Consider the following 25,117-nt stretch of genomic DNA (forward strand, 5'->3'; position numbering starts at 1 on the left):
GCATTGTGAGGCAGCAGTGCTAACCATTGTGCCACCGTGCCATCCTAGAGCAGGTTAGATGGACTGGCCTTGCTAAGTTGCCTCTACATGTCCTATTAACCTTGGTAAATGTGTGGGGTTACGGGGATAGGGAGAGGGCCTGGGTAAGATACTCTGTCGAGATGTGATGGGCTGAATGGCCTCTTCTGCACTGTAGGGATTCTATGAAATGTAGCTTTGGTTTCTCTGACGGTGAGAATCTGTTCTCAGTCGTGCTGCAGATAGACAGAGTATAGAGTGTCAATGCTATCCAACCAGAGTGGCATTAGTGAAGGTCTGTATTTGATCTCTACCTTTGACCCTTCGCTGGGAACGGTGTCTGCTACAAGTGTACTTCAGGGAATTAAAAATAAATTAGAACTAAGGAATGGCAAAGTATTCCCAACAAATACCAGGCTGGATTTTAACGGGTGGCCACACCATTGCCAGAAAGGTCACCATGACACATCAGGACTGGGGAAGGGAGGGGGTGGGTGGGAGGGGAGGGTGTGTTGGCCAAGGGGGAGAGAGAGTTAGGGTGTAAAGATTTGATTTGATTTATTATTGTCACATGTGTTAGTATACAGTGAAAAGTATTGTTTCTTGTGCACTACACAGGCAAAGCAAACTGTTCATAGAGAAGGTTTGGGTGGCACAGTGGTTAGCACTGCTGCTTCACAGCTCCAGGGTCCTGGGTTCAATTCCTGGTTTGGGTCACTGTCTGTGCGGAGTTTGAACATTCTTGTCGTGTCTGAGTGGATTTCCTCCGGGTGCTCCGGTTTCCTCCCACAGTCCAAAGATGTGCAGGTTAGGTGGATTGGCCATGCTAAAATTGTACTGAGATGCATAGGTTAGAGGGATTAGAGGGTAAAATATGTAGGGATGTGGGGGTAGGGCCTGGGTGGGATTATGGTCGGTACAGACTCGATGGGCCGAAGGGCCTCTTTCTGTACTGTAGGGATTCTATGAAAGGAGAGAGTGCAGAGTATAGCGTTACATTCACTGCCAGGGTGTAGAAAAAGATCAACTTAACGCGAGGTGGGTCCATTCAAAAGCCTGACAGCAGCAGGGAAGAAACTGTTTCTCGAGTCGGTTGGTACCTGACCTCAGATTTTTGTATCTTTTCCCGATGGAAGAAGGTGGAAGAGAGAATGTCCGGGGTACGTGGGGCCCTTGGTTATGCTACTGCTTTCCCGAGGCAGCAGGAAGTGTAGACAGAGCCAGTGGACGGGAAGATGGTTTGTGTGATGGATTGAGCTACGTTCATGATCTTTTGTGGTTTCTTGTGGTCTTGGGCAGAGCAGGTGCCATAGCAAGCTGTAAAGGCCAGCAGGGAGGGGGCACAACAGAGGGGACCCAGTACCCAAGTCCCAGACAGGCTAACCTGCCAGGCTTCCTACCCGCTGCTGTCCTCCCCCGCCAGCTAGAAAACCACAGCTGAGCAGCAAGTGGCTATCCAAGTGGCCACTTAAAGGGCCTCCACTGGCATGAGGACGGCACGGTAGCACAGTGGTTAGCACTGCTGCTTCACAGCTCCAGGGACCTGGGTTCGATCCCCGGCTTGGGTCACTGTCTGTGTGGAGTTTGCACATTCTCCTCATGTCTGTGTGGGTTTCCTCCAGGTGCTCCGATTTCCTCCCACAGTCCAAAGATGTGTGGGTTAGGTTGATTGGCCTTGCTAAGAAATTGCCCCTTAGTATCCTGGGGTGCATAGATTAGAGGGATTAGTGGGTAAAATATGTAGGGATAGGGGGGTGGGGCCTGGGTGGGATTCTGTTCAGTGCAGACTCGATGGGCCGAAGGGCCTCTTTTTGCACTGTAGGGTTTCTATGACTCTATGATGAATCTATGAGAGCAGGAAGGCCATTTATGGCCTCACCTGCCAGCTGTTAAATGATGGCTAGGTTGGGAAGGGTGGATTATGGCAGGGAAGGCACCATGGAATTTTATAACATTGTTTATTGTAAAAATCCACCTAGGTTCACTAATGTCTTGTAGAGCAGGAAATCTGCTGTCCTTACCTGGTCTGGCTACATGTGACTTCAGAGCCACAGCAACGTGGTTAACTCTCAACTGTCCTCTGAAATAGTGGCAATTAGGAATGAGCGACAAACAGTGCCCTTGCCACTAATGTACAATTGGCATTGGTCCAACAATTTTATAGAACTTCATAGAATCCCCACAGTGCAGAAGGAGGCCATTCAGCCCATCGGGCCTGCACCGACAACAATCTCATCCAGGTGTTATCGCCATTTACCCTGCTAATCCCCCTCACACTGAGGGCCAATTTAGCATGGCCAACCCACCTAACCTGCAACCTTTGCACTGTGGGAGGAAACCAGAGCATCCGGAGGAAACCCACACAGACAGGGGGAGAACATGCAAACTTCTCAAAAGACCCGAGGCTGGAATTGAGCCTGGGGTCTTGGCACTGAGAGGCAGCAGTACCACCGTGCCGCTCAAATGTCAACAGAAATCTGCCCAGTGAATCATACAGAGGTCTGGGGCAAGAACTATGTAAGAACAATGTAAAAGTTGCCCTAATCTCAGATGACCGTAGGCTGATTTTAAGAGGGGCAAAATTGAAAATTGACTGGGAAGACTTGATGGGCTGAATGGCCTACTTCAAAGTCTTAGGTCTTATCAGGCTCTTCACAATGGGAGCGGAATTGGAGAAGTTGATAAATTGAAAGGAAATAGGAAAGAGAAAACATAACTATTTCTGGCTCCTTAAATATGCTGCTTATTCTTTGCTTTACTTTAACAAAACAGGTTAGGAGGATTAGTGAGATAAATGTGTGGGGTTACAGGGATAAGGTGGGGAAAGTGGGCCAGGGTAAGGTACTCTGTCAGAGATTGGCCTTTAGTGTCCAAAGATGTGTAGGTTAGGTGGATTGGCCATGCTAAATTGCCCCTTAATGTTCTAAGATGTGCAGGTTAGGTAGATTGGCCATGCTAGATTGCCCCTTAGTGTTCAAGGATGTGTAGGTTAACTGGATTGGCCATGGTAAATTACCCCTTAATGTCTAAAGACGTGCAGGTTAGGTGGATTGGCCATGCTAAATTGGCCGTAGTAAATTGTCCCAAGATGTGTAGGTTAGGGCAATTAGTGGGGTAAATGTGTGGGGTTATGGGGATAGAGTGGTACGGTGGGGGGGTGTTGTAGGTGGGTCTGGGCGGGATGCTCTTTCAGAGAGTTGGTGCAGACCCGATGGGCACTGCAGTGTTTCAGTAAGATCTAATTTCAATAAGATTATTTAGGACCTGGCTCTTTTTAAAACTTCACCTAACGCAGAGACAACAGGCAGATTCCTCGAGCCTATTTAGGCCGCTGCGCTTCGGAACAGCCACCGATCCAGCCTTAATGTTCCCTCAATGTGGTCTGACAGTCTGTTCTCCTTCACAGCACGACAACTGGTCGAGGCAGTACACCTACGCACTGTTTAAAGCAATGAGCCACATGCTGTGCATCGGATACGGAAAGCAGGCCCCGGTTGGCATGTCTGATGTCTGGTTGACCATGCTTAGCATGATTGTCGGAGCTACCTGCTACGCTATGTTCATTGGCCACGCCACCGCCCTCATCCAGTCACTGGACTCATCTCGAAGACAGTATCAGGAGAAGGTAAGAGTTCACCAGCGGTAGAGCTTCATCTTCAGGGATCAACCCCTATTCTTTCGATAGAAGTATCACCGGATGGCTGAGCACAGCTGGTGAGGCAGTCCCTGTTGAAACTAATGTTTATTTGAGAAAAAAAATTCTTTATTCAGGAACCTGCAATATTGTGGTGGATAATAGACACCCGAGAGTGAATACAAGGCTGAAATCTAATCGAGGGCTCCATTCTTGTAATAAGCTGTGAGAATACTTAGGTGTGTCACCCGAACTCAGTGATTATGTTGCTCTTTTTTAAACCGCCCCAAGCTATTTGTGTCCAACACAACACTCGCTAACTCAATAGAAGCATGTTGTCATTTAACTTTGGATGAATTTACTTGTGTTCTGCATTGTTGATCGATGATGGTGCTTAACTGAAAGCTTAATGATTACAATGAAGTTTTGCTTTGAAATATTATTCAGTCGAGAACGTGGGGAATTCAATATTATATATACAGATACATATTGTACATATATGTATATGCTACGGTTGCTGAGAAATTGCCTTTTTCAACTGAACAAAACCTTGGGGAACAGCCATTCCCTACTTCATTCCCCATGGCGATGCCTGAACCAATCAGAGTCGACCTGCCTGGTTTGAATTTCAATAGAGGATTGGCAGTTAATCGTTCCCTGGTGCATTCTCCATGGCAACGTCTCTACAAATCGTTTCCACCTGCCAACCCATCGGCGCTCTCTTTTTGTGCAGTATAAATTGTTGTGGCTCAATGGTCAGCACTGCTGTCTTACGGTGTCGGGGACCCAGCCTTGGGTGACTGTGTGGTGTTTGCACGTTCTCCCTGTGTCAGTGTGGATATATTACATCATTTTTCTTTATTCTTTCATGGTGTGAGGCACAGTGGTTCGCACTGATGCCGGGTCGTAGCTGGGTATAGAGAAAGATCAACTTAAAGTGTGGCAGGTCTGTTCAAAAGTCTGACAACAGCAGGAAAGAAGCTGTTCTTGAGTGGGTTGGTACACGACCTCAGATTTTTGTATCTTTTTCCTAATGGAAGAAGGTGGAAGAGAGAATGTTCGGGGTGCGTGGGATCCTTAGTCATTTTGGCTACTTTTCCAAGATAACGGGAAGTGTAGACGGAGTCAGTGGGTGGGAGGCTTGTTTGAGTGATCAATTTTCTAAGTTCAATGCTGGTCACCAGGCTATTGGGTGGCATGGTGGCGCAGTGGTTAGCACTGCTACTTCACAGAGCCAGGGGCCGGGTTCGATTCCCAGCTTGGGTCACTGTCTGTGTGGAGTTTGCACATTCTCCCCATGTCTGCATGGGTTTCCTCCAGGTGCTCCGGTTTCCTCCCACAGTCTGAAAAATGCGCTGGTCAGGGTGCATTGACCCGAACAGTGCGGCGACTAGGGGAATTTCACAATAAGTTTATTGCAGTGTTAATGTAAGCTTTACTCGTGACTAATAAATAAACTTTACCTTTATTGAATGGAGGTATTTCATTCAGTGCTGACCTTGTGCTCGCCATCTTGGGCTTACATCTCACAGAGAATCTGAGTCCTAAGGAGACCAACAATGTGATTTGTAACCCTACTCTACGGCAGCCGTACAGTAGGCACTCTGCACATTCCCTACTTTCGTCCCTCATAATGACAACGGGTGGAACGCAGTGGAAAGTGAGCAGTGCTGACACTGCGTTGTGGCTTGAGGAGGTCAAAGTTCAAAGGAATGCTCCCTTTGTGCTGTGGTGGGCTGCGGTCATTAACGTTTGAACAGCTTGGCAAAGCGACAGGGTTGCTGACCCCTGTCACATGTCAAGCACCAGGCGGCCATTGCTCCAGCTGCCCCTCTCTACTCAGCCATGCTTGGGAGGAAGCTACAGCGAAACTATTGTCAAAATCTTCTCCATTGTTAAAGAGCTGACTCTTCAATGAGGAAAAATGAAATCATTTTGACTTTTCTCCTTCATTTACAATTTGTTTGAACGACAAAGTACAATGGCTGGCACAGTGATTAGCACCGCTGCCTCACAACGCCAGGGACTCGGGGTTTGATCCCTGGTTCACTGTCTGTGTGGAGTTTGCACATTCTCCCCGTGTCTGCTTCGGTTTCCTTCCACAGTCCAAAGATGTGCAGGTTAGGTCGAATAGCCTTGCTAAATTGACCCTTAGTGTTCCAGGATTTGTAGACTAGAGGGATTAGTGAGATAAATGTATGGGGATTGTGGGGATAGGGCCTGGAGTCATATATAGGCCAGACCAGGTAAGGATGGCAGATTTCCTTCCCCACAGGACATGAGTGAACAGGTTGGGTTTTTCCGACAATCGACACTGGTTTCACAGTCATCTTAATTCCAGATATTTTTTATTGAATTCAAATTCCACCATCTGCCATGGCAGGTTTCGAACCCAGGTCCCCAAAACATTTCTGGATTAACAGTCTAGTTATAGTCCCACAAAGCCATCGCCTCCCCTAGCTGAGGAGCTGTTTAACCAACCAATCACCAAGGTTCCTTGGACAGCACCTGCCAAACCCTCTGCCACTTAGAAGGACTAGGACAACAGATGCATGGTAACACCATGCCTTGGGCGGCACGGTAGCACAGTGGTTAGCACTGCTGCCTCACAGTGCGAGGGGCTCGAGTTCGATTCCCAGGTGGGATCACTGCCTGTGCAGAGTTGCATGTTCTCCCCGTGTCTGCGTGGCTTTCTTCCCTACTGTGCAGGAGGATACTCAGCCCATTGAGTCTGTGCTGACCCTCCGAAAGAACATTCCACCCGGGCCCACATCTCTGCCTTATCTCCATAACTATACACGTATTTACCATGGAGAATCCATCTAATCTGCATATCTTCAAACACTAAGAAGCTATTTAGTCATGGTCAATCCACTCCAAAGATGTGTAGGTTAAGAAGATTGGTCATACTAAATTGCCCCTCAGTGTCCAAAGATATGCAGGTTAGGTGGACTGGCTATGCTAAATTGCCCTTTAGTGTCCAATGACGTACAGGTTAGGTGGATTGGCCATGCTAAATTGCCTCTTAGTGTCCAAAGATGTGTAGGTTAGGTGGATTGGCCATGCTAAATTGCCCCTTAGTGTCCAAGGATTTGCAGGTTAGGTGGATTGGTCATGCTAAATTGCCCTTTAGTCTCCAAAGATGTGCAGGTTAAGTGGATTGGTCATGATAAATTGACCCATACTGTCAGGAGGATTAGAAGGGTAAATACGTGGGGTTATGGGATGGGATTGTTGTCAGTACAGGCTTAATGGGCAAAATGGCTTCCTTCAGCACTGTAGGGATTCTTTAATCAGGCATTACATCAATAAAACGTAACTCTATCATTGAAAATTTACTCAATCTCACTTGAGAAACAATGCAGTCTGCGGATCAGTGACAAGATTCCTGGCAAGGTACTGTGGTGACATTTATCTTTAAGATGGATAGCTCACCAGGTGCATTGTTTGTGAGAGTATGTCTAACCTGCAATGGTTAATTATATTTACTATACTTTATTATTCATGTCTTGAGTTACCAGCACGCTAAGCTCTGGAATTCCCTCTCACATCTCACCTCTCTATCTCACCTTGAAGACAATCCTTAAAGCCAATCTCTTTGACCAAGCTTTTGATCATCTGACCTAATATCTCCTTATGCTGCTGAGCGTCCAAATTTGTTGTATGACACCCCTGTGAAACACCTCGGGACATAACGTAACAGTAAAGGTGCTATATAAGTGTAAGTTGTTATTGTATATTAGCTGTGGGATGACAGATTGTTGAGTTGTTTTGGGCCAAAATGCACTAGGCATTTTCTGAAACAGCAAATTTGTGGATGTATATTTTGCATTCCCAGTGGCAGGCAGCACTTTAAGTTTTAAATTTTATTTATTAGCATCACAAATTGGCTTACATTACCACTGAAATGAATCCCTAATGTGGAGATGCCGGCGTTGGATTGGGGTAGGCACAATAAGAGGTCTCTAGGTTAAAGTCCAACAGGTTTATTTGGTATCACAGGCTTTTGGAGTGCTGCTCCTTCATCAGGTGAGCAGCACTCTGAAAGCTCGTGATTCCAAATAAACCTGTTGGACTTTAACCTGGTGTTGTGAGACTTCTTACTAGGAATCCCCTAATCGCCCCACTCTCGTGCCTGTTCGGGTACACTAAGGGAGAATTTTGAAGTTTATTTATTCGTAGGCTTATGTTAACACTGTAATGAAGTTACTGTGAAAGTCCCCTAGCTGCTGAGGGAGAATTTAGCACGGCCAATGCACCTAGCCAGCACGTCTTTCGGACTGTGGGAGGAAACCGGAGCAGCTGGAGGAAACCCACGCAGACACGGGGAGAATGTGCAGACTCCACACAGACAGTGGTCCAAGCAGGGAATCAAACCTGGATCCCTGGCGTCGTGAGGCAGCAGTGCTAACCACTGTGTCACCATCAGCTAGAAAGCACAAGGGCAAGAGTGTGGTGTGTGATCACAAGAATTAAACCCGCTCGTTATTCCTTCACTTGTCGCTGGGTCAAAGTCCAGGAACTCCCTCTCTTCAAAATGCTGTGGGTGTACCTACAGCACAATGACTGCGGCGGCTGAAGAAAGTGGCTCACTGCCATCTTCTCAAGGGCCGTTTAGGATGGGCAATAAAGCCTTGGCCTAACCAGCGACGTACACATCTTATGAAAGGATTTTTAAAAGATTCCGGCAATTCCTCTAAGCAGGCAGAAGTTGTCAGTCACTAATTACTTGCCCGATGCTTCTGTAAGTAAGCTCCCCCTGCTGGTTCTGTAGACTCTGTCACAGAAAATGAACCTCGTCAAGACAAATATCCTAGCTGCTGTGTAATGAAAAATGTGCCAACAGCATCATCAGAACCTGCACCATTCGCTGCCACTCTCTGTTGCCAGTACACCTGTGGGTCACCACGAGTGGTTCACAGCTCACCCGCAATTCTGCCCTTACACACTCCAGATATTTCAAACTCACCTTGCTGGATCACAATGGGGTGCAGAAATTCAGGACAATTTTAACTACCCCCGCCCCCACCATCACTTCCTTCTCCAAGAGTTGGAGTGGGCATTTGTGGCAGTCTCACCTCTGCCTAGGTGGAAACCACTTGATGCACTCTGGTTGCATCCCACAGTCCAAAGATGTGCAGGTTGGACAGATTGGCCATGCTAAATTGCCCCTTATTGTCCAAAGCTGTGCAGGTTGAGTGGATTGGCCATGCTAAATTGCCCCTTAGTATCCAAAGATGTGTAGGTTGGGGGATTGGCCACGCTAAATTGCCCCTTAACTATCCAAAGATGTGTAGGTTAGGGGGTTTGGCCGTGCTAAATTGCCCCTTAGTGTCCAAAGATGTGCGGGTTAAGTGGATCGGCCATGCTAAATTGCCCCTTAGTGTCAGGGGCACTAGCAGGGTAAATATGTGGGGTTATGGGGATAGGGCCTGAACGGGATTGTTGTTGGTGCAGGCTCATGATTCCAGGATGGAATCCTTCTGCATTGCTGGAATTGTATAGCTCTAACTCCAGAACAGACTGGGGAATCCAACCTGGAATCATCAGGCTCAACAGCTTAACGCATACAGCCACGGAGACATCCGGAGAGTTACATTGTCCTTAATTAGACCTGACATTACTTCTTTCTGAGAACATCTCATCATTATCATCTTGCAAAGGACAGCAGCATTTACACATAAACAGCAATTAAGCCATAGTTTCCATTATTTTCTCAGATAGATGAGTAATCTAATCAGTGCACTGGAATTATTGTTAATCCATCTGAATTTATATTTGACAGATGATCGATTTCACCTCCTCGCTTATCCTCCACCATCTCTGTGTGTGTGGCACTTGGGAATAGGTTTATTTCACCATCTGAAAATCCTGGAATCATAAGGCACGACCCAACATCCTTAAGTTAATGGGGAAAAACTGAGGGCTGGAGATTTTGACTTAACGTATAGGCAGCACAATGGATAGCAAGGCTGCCTCTCAGCGAGAAGGATCTGGGTTCGATTCTGCCCTTGGGTGACTGTCTCTGTGGAGTTTGCATGTTCTCCCCATGTCTGCATGGGTTTCTTCTGGGTGTCTTCCACAGTCCAAAGATGTGTAGGTTAGGTTGATTGGCCATGCTAAATTGCCCTTTAGTTATTTTATTTATTTATTAATTACAAGTAGGCTTACAATAACACTGCAATGAAGTTACTATGAAAATCCCCTAGCCACCACACTGTAGCGCCTGTCCGGGTACACTGAGGGAGGATTTAGCCCACCCATGCATCTAACCAGTGCATCATTCAGACTGTGGAGGAAACAAGAGCACCCATGCAGACACAGCGAGAACATGCAGAATCCGCACAGTCACCCAAGCCGGGAATCGAACCCGGGTCCCTGGTGCTGTGACGCAGCAGTGCTTGCCACTGTGCTACCCAGTGTTCAAAGCTGCACCGGTTAGGTGGCTTGGCCATACTAAATTGCCCCTCAGTTTCCAATGATGTATAGGTTGGGTGGATTGGCCATGGTAAATTGGCCCTTAGTGTCCAAAGGTGTGTAGATTAGGTAGATTAAACATTTTCAATGTGCAGCATTATGGGGTTCGGGTAGAGGGGAGGGTCTGGGTGGGACGCTCTGTTGGAGAGTCAGCGCAGACCCAATGGGCAGAATGGCCTCCTTTTGCACTGTGGGGATTCTATGGACTGAAGCATCTTTTTTACTGGCATCATCATTTAACTTTACCCTTCTGCAACTGTCGAGATTTATCAGTGGACTCTGACCTTTATACAGGGATTTGCAGCCCTGGGCTGCCTTGGAGCGGTCTGCCTGGCTGTTTTAGTCCTTACTACATGGCTTTCAGATGCATTCTGCCCCAGAGAGGCATCTACTCTCTGGGGTGATCACTCACTCTCATTTCCCATTGGTTCCTTAAGCTAGCTGATCCTTTTCTCCTGTACTGCCTTAAAGAGCCAGACCTCAGGATCACTACAACATCCTTATCACCTGTCTACAATGTTGATGAAAGGATTTCCTGGTCTTTAATCTCAGATTCTGTGAAAATCCACCTTTGATACTTGTAGCATCTATATGCAGCTGTCAAAAACATTTGCTTTCTGAGTGGCTCTTGTAGAAAATCTCCATCAAATGACACTGCCTGCTTTTGTAGGAAGGTGAAGTGGGTTTTGTTCTATTGAAAATTGTAATATACCTTGGGACAGTGTAACTTACATTCACACTAAAGCAACAGATCCAACACTCACTCCAGGGACAGGAATGTTTGATCTTTGTGCCAGATCAGACATCATTTACTCCAGTGCCCAGTCTCCATATTAGAATTCACCTTTCAATATCTCTAATGCTGAGGGAAAGTGTGTAATGTGCAGGTTAGATTGATTGGCCATGCTAACTTGCCCCTCAGTGTCCAAAGATGTGTTGGTTAGGTGGATTAGTTATGCTAAATTGCTGCTTTGTGTCCAAAGACGTGTAGGTTAGGCGGATTGGCCATGCCAAAATGTCCTTTAGTGTCCAAAGATATCTAGGTTAGGTGGATTGGCCATGCCAAAATGTCCTTTAGTGTCCAAAGGTGTCTAGGTTAGGTAGATTAGTCATGCTAAATTGCCCCTCTCTGTCCAAAGATGTGAAGGTTAGGTGGATTGGCCATGTTAGATTGCCCCTTAGTGTCCAAAGATGTGCAGATTAAGGAGATTAACCATGTTAAATTGCCCTTTAGTGTCCAAAGACGTGTAGGTTAGGTGGATTGGCCATGCCAAAATGTCCCTTAGTGTCCAAAGATGTGTAGGTTAGGTGGATTGGCCATGCTAAATTACCCCTTAGTGTCCAAAGATGTGCAGATTAGGGAGATTGCCATGTTAAATTGCCCTTTTGTGTCCAAAGATGAGTCAGTTAGGTGGATTGGCCATGCCAAAATGTCCTTTAGTGTCCAAAGATGTCTAGGTTAGGTGGATTGGCCATGCTAAATTGCCCCTCAGTGTCCAAAGATGTTCAGGTTCATTCAGCCTACCTGACCTGTGCCAGTTCTTTTGAAATGCTATCCAACCAGTCAGAGCATTGGGCACAGGAGGTAGGGCATTGTGTTACAACTGTACAAAACATTGGTAAGGCCATATTTGGACTGAGTACAATTCTGGTCACTCTGATACAGGAAGGATGTTATTAAACTGGAAAGAGTGCAACAGGATTTACAAGGATGTTCCCGGGACTGGAAGATGTGAATTATAAGGAGGGGCTGGAAAGGCTAGGACATTTTTCCCTAGCGTGTAGGAAGACGCGGAGTGACCTTATCGAAGTTTATAAAATCATGAGGGGCGTGGATAAGGTGAATAGTCAAGGTCTTTTCCCCCCAGGGTAGGGGAGTCCAAAACTAAGGGGGCATAGGTTTAAGGTGAGAGTGAGATTTAAAAGGAACCTGAGGGACAACTGTTTCACACAGAGGGTGGTATGTGTATGGAATGAGCTGCCAGAGGAGGTGGTAGAGGTGAGGACAATTACAACATTTAAAAGACAGGTACACGGATGGGGTTTACAGGGATATGGGCCAAACTCGGGCAAATGGGACTAGTTCAGTTGAGGAAACCTGGTTGGCATGGACGGGTTGGGCCAAAGGGCCTATTTCCGAGCTCTGTATATCTCTATTCCTCTCATCGATCCCCCTTTCCCACACTTGTTTTTTATTTACTTTTTATGGGATGCATTTATTGCCTGTTCCTCTGGGAAGTTGGTGGTGAGCTGCAGACCATCTGGTGTAGATACGCCCACAGTACCTTTAGGGAGGGTTTGAACTCAGTGACATTGAGATGACGCCGATATATCCCCAAGCCAAAATGGTGTGCGGCTGGGGGGAGAACTTGCAGGTGGTTCCCATGTATCTGCTGCCTTCAATCTTCTGGGTGGCAGTGGTCATAGGTTTAGAAGTACCATCACAGAAGTCGCATGGCAAATGCATCTCACCAGCACACCTTTCAGATTGTGGGAGGAAACCGGACCACCAGAGGAAACCCACGCAGGCATCACAGCCTGTAGGTTGCATACTCTGCTGCTAACGTGCATCAGGAGTGAATGTTGAAGGTCGTGGATGGGATGTGAATCAAGTGAGTTGCTTTGCCCTAGTTGCTGCCAAGCTTCATAGACCAACAGGTTTATCTGGATAGATGGACTTCCAAATGGACTTTAACCTGGTGTTGTGAGACTTCTTACTGTGTTTACCCCAGTCCAACACCGGCACCTCCACATCAAGCTTCCTAGAAACATACAATCCCTACAGTGCACAAGGAGGCCACTTAGCCCATCAAGTCTGCACCAACCACAATCCCACCCAGGCCATTTTCCCGTAACCCCGCATATTTCCTCTGCTCATCCCCTGGCACTAAGGTCAGTTTAGCATGGCCAATCCACCTAACCAGCACATCTTTGGATTCTTGAGTGTTGTTGGAGCTGCACTCATCCAGGGAGTCACATGTCTGACTTGCGCCTTGCCGATGGTGGACGGGCATGCATGAGACTAGGAACATCTGAGTGGATATACAAGTCTGGAAATGAGTATAAGGGAAGGGAAGGGTGGGGAGCAAGCAAAGGGTAAAGCCCTTTAGAAAACCCAGAGATGAATTAGCGAATACAAGGACAAAACTTGCTGGTGGGAGATACATGGGTGCAGTTCTGGGCTGAAGTGACAGTGCACTTGGTGAGGTTGCACATTCCTGCAGTGAGACAAGGTGGATAGTATTGAGATGATCCACAACCAGAATACGAGCTTGCTTATAATTAGGTTTATGACGTACAGCGCAGGAAGCTATTGACTTTGGTCCCACTCACAACTGAAAATATCTTATTAAATCTCTCACCAGAATGTAGAGAATTACACTAAACTTTCCAATTGATTTTTGTTGGAACTGGTTTTCTCGGAATGAGATCATTCACCTTGTGAATGTTCAGTCAGGTCAAGGACGTTAACTTAAAGACAAAATATTTCACTTTTTTTAATCAAATATTGTGGGTGACATGGTGGCACAGTGGTTAGAGCTGCTGGCTCACAGTGCCAGGGACCTGGGTTCAATTCTGGGCTTGGGTCACTGTCTGTTCGGAGTCTGCATGTTCTTCCCATGTCTGCGTGGGTTTCCTTTGGGTGCTCCGGTTTCCTCCCACAGTCTGAAAGACGTACTGTTTAAGTGTATTGGCCATGCCAAATTCTCCCTCAGTTTACCCGAACAGGCACCAGGGTGTGGCAACCCGGGGATTTTCACAGTAACTTCATTGCAGTGTTAATGTAAGCCTACTTGTGACACAAATAAATAAACCTCAAGCTTTAAATTTTCCCTCTGTACCTAAACAGGTGCCAGAGTGTGGTGACTAGGGGACTTTCACAGTAACTCCATTGCAGTGTTAATGTAAACCTGCTTGTGACTCTAATAAATAAACTTTAAATTCTCCCTCAGTATATTTGAACAGGTGCCAGAGTGTGGCAAATAAGGGATTTTCTTGCCGGGGGTGGCATGGTGGTACAATGGTTAGCACTGCTATCTCACAGTGCCAGGGACCCAGGTTCGATTCCCGGCTTGAGTGACTGTCTGTGCGGAGTCTGCATGTTCTCCCAGTGTCTGCGTGGGTTTCCTCTGGCGCTCCAGTTTTCTCCCACAGTCTAAAAGACGTGCTGGTTAGGTGCATTGGCCGTGCTAAATTCTTCCTCAGTGTACCTGAACAGGCGCCAGAGTGTAGCAACCAGGGGATTTTCACAGTAACTTCATTGCAGTGTTAATGTAAGTCTACTTGTGACACTAATAAATAAACGTAAAGCTATTCTTCACATTGGGTGAAATGCTATTAGATAAAATCGTAGTTTCCTTTTCAGTTTCCCTTTTTGTTGATCTTGCTGAGGGCCATTTCATCAATCAGTTCTGGAAGTGTCATATTGGACTCAAAACATCGGCCATAATCTTCTGGCCACTTGGCAGGAGCAAGCCATTGGCCACCAGCAGGATCTTCCTGCGCTGCCAAAGTCTATGGGCTTTTGCGTGGCTCACTGGCCCTACTGCCAGGGATCTGGCCGCAAGGCATCAACTTCAGCGGGACTGGAAGGCTTGACAGGAAGGCTGGAAAGTCTCTCCATCTCTGTTGTTCTCCTTCCACTGAGTATTTGCATCATTTGTTGTTTTGATTCCATTTCCGCTTTAATAATTGCAGGAAGATTGTTTTTGCCACACTTTGCCCTTCGTTTCCGTGGGGGGCTTCAGCAGATCACCCGTGGCATTGCTCATGGTTTCCAGAGGTCACACTGCCACCTGGTGGACTCAGTCTGCTACTACAGAATCACTCAATCCTGTTTACATTGAAAATCCCGATTACAATCATAGTGCAGAAGGAGGCCATTCGACCCATCAACCCTGAAGCTACAACAATCCTACGCAGGCCCTATCCTCGCAGCCCCACATATTTACCCTATTAATCCCCCTTACACTAACCAAGGGGCAATTTAGCATGGCCAATCCAACTAACCAGAGCATCTTTGGACACTAAGGGACAATTTAGCATGGCCAATTCATCTAACCTCCACATCTTTTTATTAAGGGGCAATTTAGCATGACCAATCCATCTAAACTGCACACTTTGGGACAGTAAGGAGTAATTTAGTATGGCCAATCCATCTGACCTACATGTCTTTGGACTGTGAGAGGGAATCGGAGCTCCCCAAGGAAACCCCCTGCAGACATGGGGAGAATGTGCAAACTCTGCACAGACAGCGACCCAAGCTGGGAATTGAACCCAGGTCGCTGGTGCTGTGAGGCAGCAGTGCTAACCACTGTGCCAGTAATGATCACCTCGGGATTTTTCAATGGTAAACGTTGACATAAAAAGTGTGTCAACTGGTGGCGATACTGATGGGGCAGGAATCTTTTTAATCTAATATGCGGAGGGCTGTGAGGACCTATGCTGATGTTCTCACGTTGGGGCTAACATGGATAACAGCAAAATAACGATCTGCAGTTTCTTCCCAAAAATTATATCGGCACATTCATTTTCGATGGATTTGCAGCAATGTGTTTACCCCACCATATAGTTTCCAACCATTGTATAGAAAGAGAGACCATATCACAGGAGTTGTTCCAGTAAATATGTATCAGCCATGGCATAATGGGTAGCTCTCTAACCTCTGGGTTAGAAGGTTGAGGGTCTGAGCCCTGGGCAAATCAAGGCTGACACTCCAGAGCAGTGTTGAAAGAGTGCTGTACTGTCAGAGATACCATGTTAGTGTTGAATCAGTGAACCAAAACCTAGCCTGGTCTGTTGTCTGGTAAATGACTGTAAAAGATCGGGGGCGGGGTGGTATTATTTCCAATGTCTTGGCCAATACTTGCCCCTCAAACAACATTGTAAAGAAACAGATTATCATCACATTGTTGTTGTGAGAGCTTGATGTGTGCATGTTTCCTACTTTTCCATACTGGGGAGTCCATGGCCTAGTGGTATTATTGCTTGGCCATTAATCCAGAAACTCCGCTAATGTTCTGGGGACCCGGGTTCAAATCCTGCCAAGGCAGGTGGTGAAATATGAATTCAATAAAAAAAAATCTGGAATTAAGAATCTACTGATGACCATGAAACTATTGCCGATTGTCAGAAAAACCCATCTGGTCCCCTCCTTTAGGGAAGGAAATCTCCCGTCCTGACTCCAGATCCACAGCCATGTGTCTGCCCTCCATGGGCAACTAAGGATGTGCAATAGATGCTGGCCAGCCAGCGACGTCCGTGTCCCATGAATGAATAATTTAACAAAAAAGTTGTTTCTCTTCCCGCATCAAATGGTGCATAAGGCAGAGTTTCACCTGATCCCATAACAAGTTGCAGCTGGAACAGGGTGCTAGTCTGTCGCCAGGGGGTTTAAAGCTTGGGGGAGTGGGGGCACTCCATATCAAGGATAGCTGACCAGGAGTCTCTCCCGCTCTTACTGCCAACTGTTGGAGTGTTTGGAAGGATTTTGCAGGTTGACAGTCAACATGTGTGGCTGTGTCATGAACACACCTTCCTTGGTTGTCAAGTCCTGGGGTGGGACTCAAACCCGGAGCTTCAGGCTCAGAGGCAGGGATGCTAACTCCACTACGCCATTGGTGCGTGCAAATGTGTTGCTGTGTCTTTCAACCTGTGAGGTTATCCACTTTGGTAGAAATAATAGTAGGAGGGATTATTATTTAAAAGGCGAAAAGCTGCAGCATGCTACGGTGCAGAGGGACCTGGGGGTCCTTGTGCACGAGTCGCAAAAACCCAGTCTGCAGGTGCAGCAGATGATCAAGAAGGCGAATGGGATGTTGGCCTTTATAGCGAGGAGGATAGAATATAAAAGCAGGAGGTCTTGCTGCAACTGTACAGGGCACTGGTGAGGCCGCAACTGGGGTACTGTGTGCAGTTTTGGTCGCCGCATTTGTGGAAGGATATATTGGCCTTGGAGGGAGTGCAGAGAAGGTTCACTCGGCTGATACAGGAGATGAGGGGGTTAGCCTATGAGAAGAGATTGAATAGACTGGGTCTGTACTCGTTAGAGTTTAGAAGGCTGAGGGGGGATCTTATAGAGACGTATAAGATAATGAAGGGGATAGATAGGGTAGAGGTAGAGAGATTCTTCCCGCTTAGAAAGGATAGCAGAACTAGAGGGCACAGCCTCAAAATAAGGGGGGAGCAGTTTAGAATGGAGTTGAGGAGGAACTTCTTCACTCAAAGGGTGGTGAATCTCTGGAATTCTCTGCCCGTTGAAGTGGTGGAGGCTACCTCGCTGAATATATTTAAGTCATGGGTAGATAGGTTTCTGATAGACAGGGGAATTAAGGGTTATGGCGAGAAAGCGGGAAAGTGGTACTGATCCATGATCTTATTGGATGGCGGGACAGGCTCGAGGGGCTGGATGGCCTACTCCTGCTCCTATTTCTTATGTTCTTATGTCTTTTCACAATGTAACTGTGCCTGCACTTTGATAGCATGTCATTGGCTGCAAAGGCACTTTGGATCATCATAAAAGGCATTCAGTGAAAATCTGTCTTCCTTGTATATGTAACAAGCTATGGTTTGGATTGCATCGACTGAAAGGGTGGCGGAAGCAGATTCAGCCATAGCTTTGCAGTGGAAGTTGGAATTCTACCTAAACATTTGGCAGGGACTAGAGGAAAGACTAATTGGATAGCTCTTTACACAACAGCATTCATGCCCTCAAGAGCTGCTTCGAGAGCCAAAAAATTGTGGTGAGTTGTTGTTTGGGTGGCACAGTGGTTAGCACGGCTGCCTCACAGCACCAGGGACTCGAGCTCGATTTCCGGCTTCCTATGTGGAGTTCGCCTTGTGTCTGCGTAAGTTTCCTGTGGGTGCTCCGGTTCCCTCCCACGCTCCAAAGATGTGCGGGTTAGGTTGACTGGCCGTGTTAAATTGCCTCTTGCTGTCAGGGGGATTAGGAGAGTAAATGTGCGAGGTTACAGGAGTAGGTACTGGGTGGGATTGTTGTCGGTGCAGACTCGATGGGCCGAATGGCCTCCTCCTGCACTGTGGATTCCATAAGATTCCTCAGATCGCAAGGAGATAAATGGCCACTTGATCCATTCTGCTGCTGACTGAATCATGAGAATTCTTTTTCAAAACCCACCCTGAGGGCCCTGCACAGGCAGACAATTTCTAAAAAAATTATTCTTTCATGGGATGTAAGCAGGGCTGGCTAGGCCAACATAGGGTTTGCACATTCTCCCCATGTCTGTCTGGGTTTCCTCCCATAGTCCAATGATGTAGGTTGATTGGCCAGGCTAAATTGCCCTTTGTCTCAGGGGGACTAGCAGGGTAAATACATAAGGTTACAGTGTTAGGGCCTGGGTGGGATTGTTGTTGATGCGCTGAATGGCTTCCTTTTGTAGTGTAGGGATTCTATTTGTTGCCCATCCCTAATTGCCCTTGAACTGAGAGGCCATTTTGGTCATTTCAGAGAGCATTGCTGTGGGTCTGGAGTCACATGTAGGCCAGACCAGGCAAGGACGGCAGATTTCCTTCCCTAAAGGAGGAAACCAGATGGGTTTTTCCGACAGTCAACAATGGTCATGTTCATTGTTAGAGTTTTAATTCCAGATCTTTATTGAATTCAAGTTTTATGATCTGCTGTGATGGGATTTGAACCCGGGTCCGCAGAGCATTTGTGGTTTACTAGTCCAGTGCAAACCGGAGCATCCGGAGGAAACCCACGCAGGCACGGGAAGGAGGTGCAGACTCCACACAGACAGCAACCCAAGCCGGGAATCGAACCCGGGTCCCTGGCGCTGTGAGGCAGCAGCGCTAACCACTGCGCCACCGTGCCGCCCCATTGCTTGATTAATGAGTGATAAGTCATTATCAGGCATGGGAAATTCGAACGCAGCACGGAAGGAAGCCATTCAGCCCATCGTGTCTGTCCAAGGATGTGCGGGTTAGGTGAATTGTCCACGCTAAATTGCCCCTTCGTGCTGGGGGACGAGCTAGGATAGGTGCATGAGGTTATGGGGATAGAGGCTGGGTGGTTGGTGCAGACTCAGTGGGCCGAATGGCCTCCTCCTGCACTGCAGGGATTCTCTGATTCCATGTCGCTTCCAATTGTTGGAAAGAGCTCTGCAATTAGTTTCAGATCCCTGCTGTTACCCCATAAACCTGGCATTGTTTTTTTCTGACATATATAATCACTACATAATCTTACTCCATCCTCAAGTTGACCAGAGAGTGGAGAAAAACGCACGCAAGAATTTTTGCAGTGTAGGGTCAAGTAATTTGGGATGCCCGAGGCAAGGTTTGTAAATCCTTATGTTCCAATTGGCGAACTAAATTTCGTCTGAGGCTGTTTATTTGACCGGGGGGGGCGGAATCTCTCCCTATATCTTCTGAGAAATATCGAAAGCTCGGGAGCCCATCTTTCGATGACTGGTCTTTGTGGTACCTGCATGGTTTCCCGGGCGACGAGTGATTCACGGACACTCACAGCAGCTTTCCTGTCGCTGGGTCTGACCCAGAGACCGGCACCTTGGGAGGCGTCGCTGACGAAGCTAATGGCTCCTGGCCCTAATCATCCTGGCACCTGATTAAAAGGGCAGTTGCCATGCCGATGAGGTGATGCAGCGCTCCCTGTGGCTCGCGGTTACACAGCACAACAAAACCGCCGTGACATTTTACCAGCCCGACCCTGAGTGTTATCAAATTTAATCGTTTGCTCTGCCAAGACGGTCACCTTGTAATTGTAGTGTATCTGCTTCCGGCACCTAGGCCGGAATTCGCCTGCCCTGGAATGGGGGCGGGCGAGGGTAACAGAACGGAATCCTCCGTTGGCCTCGGGCGGGATTTTACGAGCCACGCCCGAGCGAGGTTGTTGAGATACCGGACGTAGAATCCCTACAGTGCAGAAGGAGGCCATTCAGCCCATCGGGTCTGCACCGACAACAATCCCACCCAGGCCCTATCCTCATAAACCCACGCATTTGTTTTAAAATTTGAAGTTTATCTATAAGTTCCACAAATAGGCTTGAATTAACACTGCAATGAAGTTACTGTGAAATTCCCCTAGTTGCCGCACTCCGGCGCCCGCTCGGGCACACTGGTAGAGAATTTAGCACGGCCAATGCCCCTCACCAACATGTCTTTCAGACTATGGGAGGAAACCGGAGCACTCGGAGGAAGCCCACGCAGACATGGGGAGAATGTGCAAACTCCACACAGACAGTGACTCAAGCCAGGACCGAACCCAGGTCCCTGCTGCTGTGAGGCAACAGTGCTAACTCTGTGCCACCTACTAATTTACTCCGCTAATTAATCTCCCTAATCTACACATCTTGGAACACTAAGGGACAATTTACTGTGGTGAATCCTCCTAACCTGCACATTGTGAGAGGAAACCGGAGCACCCAGAGGAAACTCACACAGATGCAGGGAGAATATGCAGACTCCACAGAGACAGTCACCCAAGGCTGGGCTTGAACCCAGGTCCCTGCCATTGTGAGGCAGCAGTGATAACCATTGTGCCACTGTACCACCCATGTACCTAGGCTTACACCATAGCCTCATGTATTTACCCCACTAATCTCCCTACGCCACATAACTTGGGACACCAAGGGGCAATTTAGCATGTCCAATCAACCTAACCTGCATATCTTTGGAAAACATCCACCAAAGGTGCCTCCAAACCACACAGTGACTTTTACTCACCTCACTGTAACTGTGATGGTTATCACCGCACCATAGCCATGTCCAGTATGCTACCAGAGCGATCTCTTACAATGTACTGTGATGATCCCTTTAATGATCTCTTGTCAGGAAGACTTGCTGCAAATATAGGCCTTGGGCAAGACTACAACCAGAGGAAGATTTCTGGTATGAGCGGTTTGTCCTGAGGTGAGGACTGGTAGACTGAACTTTTATGACCTCCATCTTGGAGGTATAAGGGGAGTTGATCGGGCAGACGCTGAGAGATGCTTTCCCTCCCTGCAGAGTCTGCACCTCAGAGACAGTCTCAGGAGTCGGGGGTCGGGCAGCTAGGAATGAGATCAAAAGAAATTGCTTCACTCAGAGGGTTGTGAATCTTTGGATTTCTCTACCCCAGAAAAGGTTGTGGATGATGGAGCGGCACGGTGTCACAGTGGTTAGCACTGCTGCCTCACAACACCAGGCAGCCAGGTTCGATTCCCATCTTGGGTCACTGTCTGTGTGGAGTTTGTACATTCTCCCCGTGTTTCCTCTGGTTCTCCGGTTTCTTCCCAAACTCCAAAGATGTGCAGATTAGGTGGATTGGCCGTGTTAAATTGCTCCTTAGTGTCCAAAACTGTGTAGGTTAGGTGGATTGGCCATGATAAATTGCACCTAGTGTCCAAAAATGTGTAGGTTATGTGAATTGGCCATGATAAATTGCCCCTAGTGTCCAAAGATGTCTAGGTTATGTGGATTGGCCATGCTAAATTGCCCTTTAGTGTCAGGGGATTAGAACTCCCCTAGGTAAAGCTCTTGGGGTTATAGGAATGAGGCCTGGGTGTGATTGTGGTCAGTGCAGGCTCGATGGGCCAAATGGCCTCCTCCCAACTGCAGAGATTCTATGATCAGTCATTGAATATATTCAAGAATGTGATAAAAGATTCTGGCCAAATTAAACATTTGGAAAATAACGATTTTCAAATCTTGCCTCAGGCGTCTCAACTGATTTGACACATATGATAAATACTCTAACAATTTTTTTGGAGGAAAGATGCCTTCGTGCATTTTTAAGCATTTTCCTTCACTGTCTCTGATCAACCCAAAATGGAGGAAGATTATATCGTGACTAAATACTTTAAAAGGAATGCTATGAGGTAACATCAAGGGGTGTGAGCCAAATTGGGTAGGTCTTTCAAAAGACTGGAAGAGACATGAAGGGCTGAATGGCCTCATTCTGTGCTGAATTTAAGTTTGGAGATTAATATATCTGATATGCGGGCTGTGTGACCTTCCAGTCATTCATCACGCCAATCACAAATCTTCCAGACCAATATTCTCGACACATGGGCAGCGTGGTGGGACCATGGTTAGCGCTGCTGCCTCACAGCGCCAGGGACCCAGGTTCAATTCCAGCCGCGGGCGCGTGACTGTGCGGAGTTTGCACATTCTGCCGGTGTCTGTGTGGGCTTCCTTCGGGTGCTCCAGTTCCTTCCCACACTCCAAAGAGGTGCGGGTTAAGTGGATTAGTCGTGCTAAATTATCCCTTACTGTCAGGGGGACTAACAGGGTAAATAGGTGGGGTTAAGGGGGAAGGAACTAGGTGGGATTGTGGTCAGCGCTAACTGAATGGGCCAAATGGCCTCCTCCTGCACTGTAGGGATTCTATGATTACATCCTCCAGAATTAAAGGTTGGGGGGTAACATGATATGGTAGGATGGTGAAGTTTCTTTTCATTCATGGGTCATGGGTGTTGCTGGCTGGCCAGCATTTATTGCCCATCCCTAGTTGTCCTTGAGAAGGTGGTGGTGAGTGATTGATACAACTGAGTGTCTCGCTACGTCATTTCAGAGGGCAGTTGACAGTCAACCACATTGCTGTGGATTTGGAGTCACATGTAGGGCAGACCAGGTAAGGACAGCAGCTTTCCTTCCCTAAAGGACATTAGTGAACCGGATGGGTTTTTCCGACAATGGTTTCATGGTCATCAGTGGATTCTTAATTCCAGATTTTTTTTATTGAATTCAAGTTCCACCGTCTGCCGTGGCGGGATTCGAACCCGGGTCCCCAGAACATTAGCTGAGTTTCTGGGTTAATAGTCTTGCGATAATATCGCTAGGCCATCGCCTTCCCTGATGTAGAAATTTAGGTTCTTGAATGGTAGAGCAGCTTTGAAGGGCTATATGGCTATACATTCGTCCAATTGTTCTACTTCATATCCCAGCACACCTCGTTCTGTCCTCTGATATCAGGTTTCTCCTTTGCTCTGTGACCCTCCACCCTCACCGTTTGCCCACTGGAACTCACTGTCCAATTCCCTTTGCCCTGCTAATCCTTCCCTTCTTCAAAAATTCTCCTTTCTGACTTCGTTCTTTTACCCTAACCTGTCCATTTCTGTTGCTCCTTCTCCTTGGGACCGTATCCCATTCCTCCTTACTGTAACATCCCTCGGGACATCAGCAGGGATGCGACAAGGCGAGTTCTCTAAACTGCGCAAAGTCTTCAGCTAAAGCGGCTAGTCACATTAATTCAGTCCATGGAGCCTTTACCGACAACAATCCCACCCGGGCCCTATCCCTGTAACTCCACGTATTTACCCTGCTCATCTCCCTGACACTAAGCAGCAATTTAGCCAATCGACCTAACCCCCGCATCGCTGGAGCGTGGGAGGAAACCGGAGCACCCGGAGACAAGCCACTGAAAATCCAGGGTGGTTAGGGATAGCGACAAATGCTAACCTTGCTCGCGACGCCCACATCCCCATTAAAGAATAAAGAGAAAAATGTGTGCCTGAGCTGTCACTATGAAGCCGCTATCCAATTAGTTCCACTTCACTGTTCTTTCCTTAAAGTCACACAAGTGTTTCCTTTCCTATAGTGTACCCAATTCCCTTTAGAACAGATGAAGCCTCAACGTCTTTGTGAGAAATTCTTTTGTTTGCAGTTTAACTGGAGATTACTAACCCATTAAAATGAACGTGCTGAAATGGGCATAATTTTCTTGATTTGCTTTGATTTATTATTATCACATGTATTAATATACAGTGAAAAGTATTGTTTCTTGCACGCTTTCCAGACAAAACATACCGTTCATAGACAAGGAAAGGAGAGTGCAGAATGTAGTGTTACGGTCTTAGCTAGGGTGTAGAGAAAGATCAACTTAATGCAACATAGGTCCATCCAAAAGTCTGATGGCAGCAGGGAAGAAGCTGTTCTTGAGTCGGTTGGTACGTGACCTCAGGCTTTTGCATCTTTTTCCCGACAGAAGAAGGTGGAAGAGAGAATGTCTGGGGTGCGTGGGGTCCTTGATTATGCTGGCTGCTTTACCAAGGCACGGGAATTGTAGACAGAGTCAATGGACAGGAGGCTGGTTTGCGTAATGGACTGGGCTTCGTTCACAACCCTTTGTAGTTCTTGCGGTCTTGGGCAGAGCAGGTCCCATACCAAGCTGTGATACAGCCAGAAAGAATGCTTTGTATAGTGCATCTGTAAAAGCTGGTCAGAGTCATAGCTGATATGCCAAATTTCCTTAATCTTCTGAGAAAGTAGAGGCGTTGGTGGGCTTTCTTAACTATAGTGTCGGCTTGGGGGGTGCCAGGACAGGTTGTTGGTGTTCTGGACACCAAAAAACTTGAAGCTCTCGCCCATTTCTACTTCGTCCTCACTGATGTAGACGGGGCCACGTCCTCCAGCTCCTGAAGTCGATGACTATCACCTTCGTTTTGTTGACATCGAGGGAGAGATTATTGTCGTTGTACCAGTTCACCAGATTCTCTATCTCTTTCCTGTACTCAGTGTCAGTGTTGTTTGAGATCCAACCCACTACGGTGGTGTCGTCAACAAACTTGAACATCGAGATGGAGGGGAATTTGGCCACATAGTCAGAGGAGTATAAGGAGTATAGTAAGGGCTTGAGGGCACAGCCTTGTTGGGCACCGGTGTTGAGGATGATCGTGGAGGAGGTGTTGTTGCCTATCCTTACTGACTGCAGTCTGTGGACTTATTTCAGTTTTTTGGTGTTTACATCATTCCGGCCCACTCTCCCTTCCAGAACCATTGGAAATAGTGGACCAGTGGATTGATTTGTGAATCCAATCTCCCACTCTGCTGAGATCACCTTATTCCAGTAAGTTACAGTGAGTCAGTGATTGTGGAATGCGCTGTTTACTCATAGCCTGAACCTCTTGCTGTCTCCTCAGGGGACGAGAGATATCGCTTGCCCACGGAATGAGTTTGATTTGAGTTAAATTGCCTTACATCCAGGATGCAAAAGGAGAAAATACAGATAAAGAGAGGGAGAAAGAGAGAGAG

At 47.2% G+C, this 25,117-nt stretch overlaps 1 protein-coding gene across 1 annotated transcript in view; it reads left to right on the top strand.

Annotated features, from left to right (window-relative positions):
* Positions 1 to 25,117, top strand: part of hcn4 (hyperpolarization activated cyclic nucleotide-gated potassium channel 4) — a 312,987-nt gene that overhangs the window by 215,377 nt on the left and 72,493 nt on the right. The window contains exon 4 of the mRNA XM_080216165.1: positions 3,425 to 3,643. Within this exon, the coding sequence (XP_080072291.1) occupies positions 3,425 to 3,643 (219 nt within the window). The remainder of the gene's footprint in view (positions 1 to 3,424; positions 3,644 to 25,117) is intronic.

The sequence above is a fragment of the Carcharhinus amblyrhynchos genome, chromosome 32 (genome assembly GCF_965287045.1).
Source record: "Carcharhinus amblyrhynchos chromosome 32, sCarAmb.v2.hapA, whole genome shotgun sequence".
Lineage (NCBI taxonomy): Eukaryota > Metazoa > Chordata > Chondrichthyes > Carcharhiniformes > Carcharhinidae > Carcharhinus > Carcharhinus amblyrhynchos.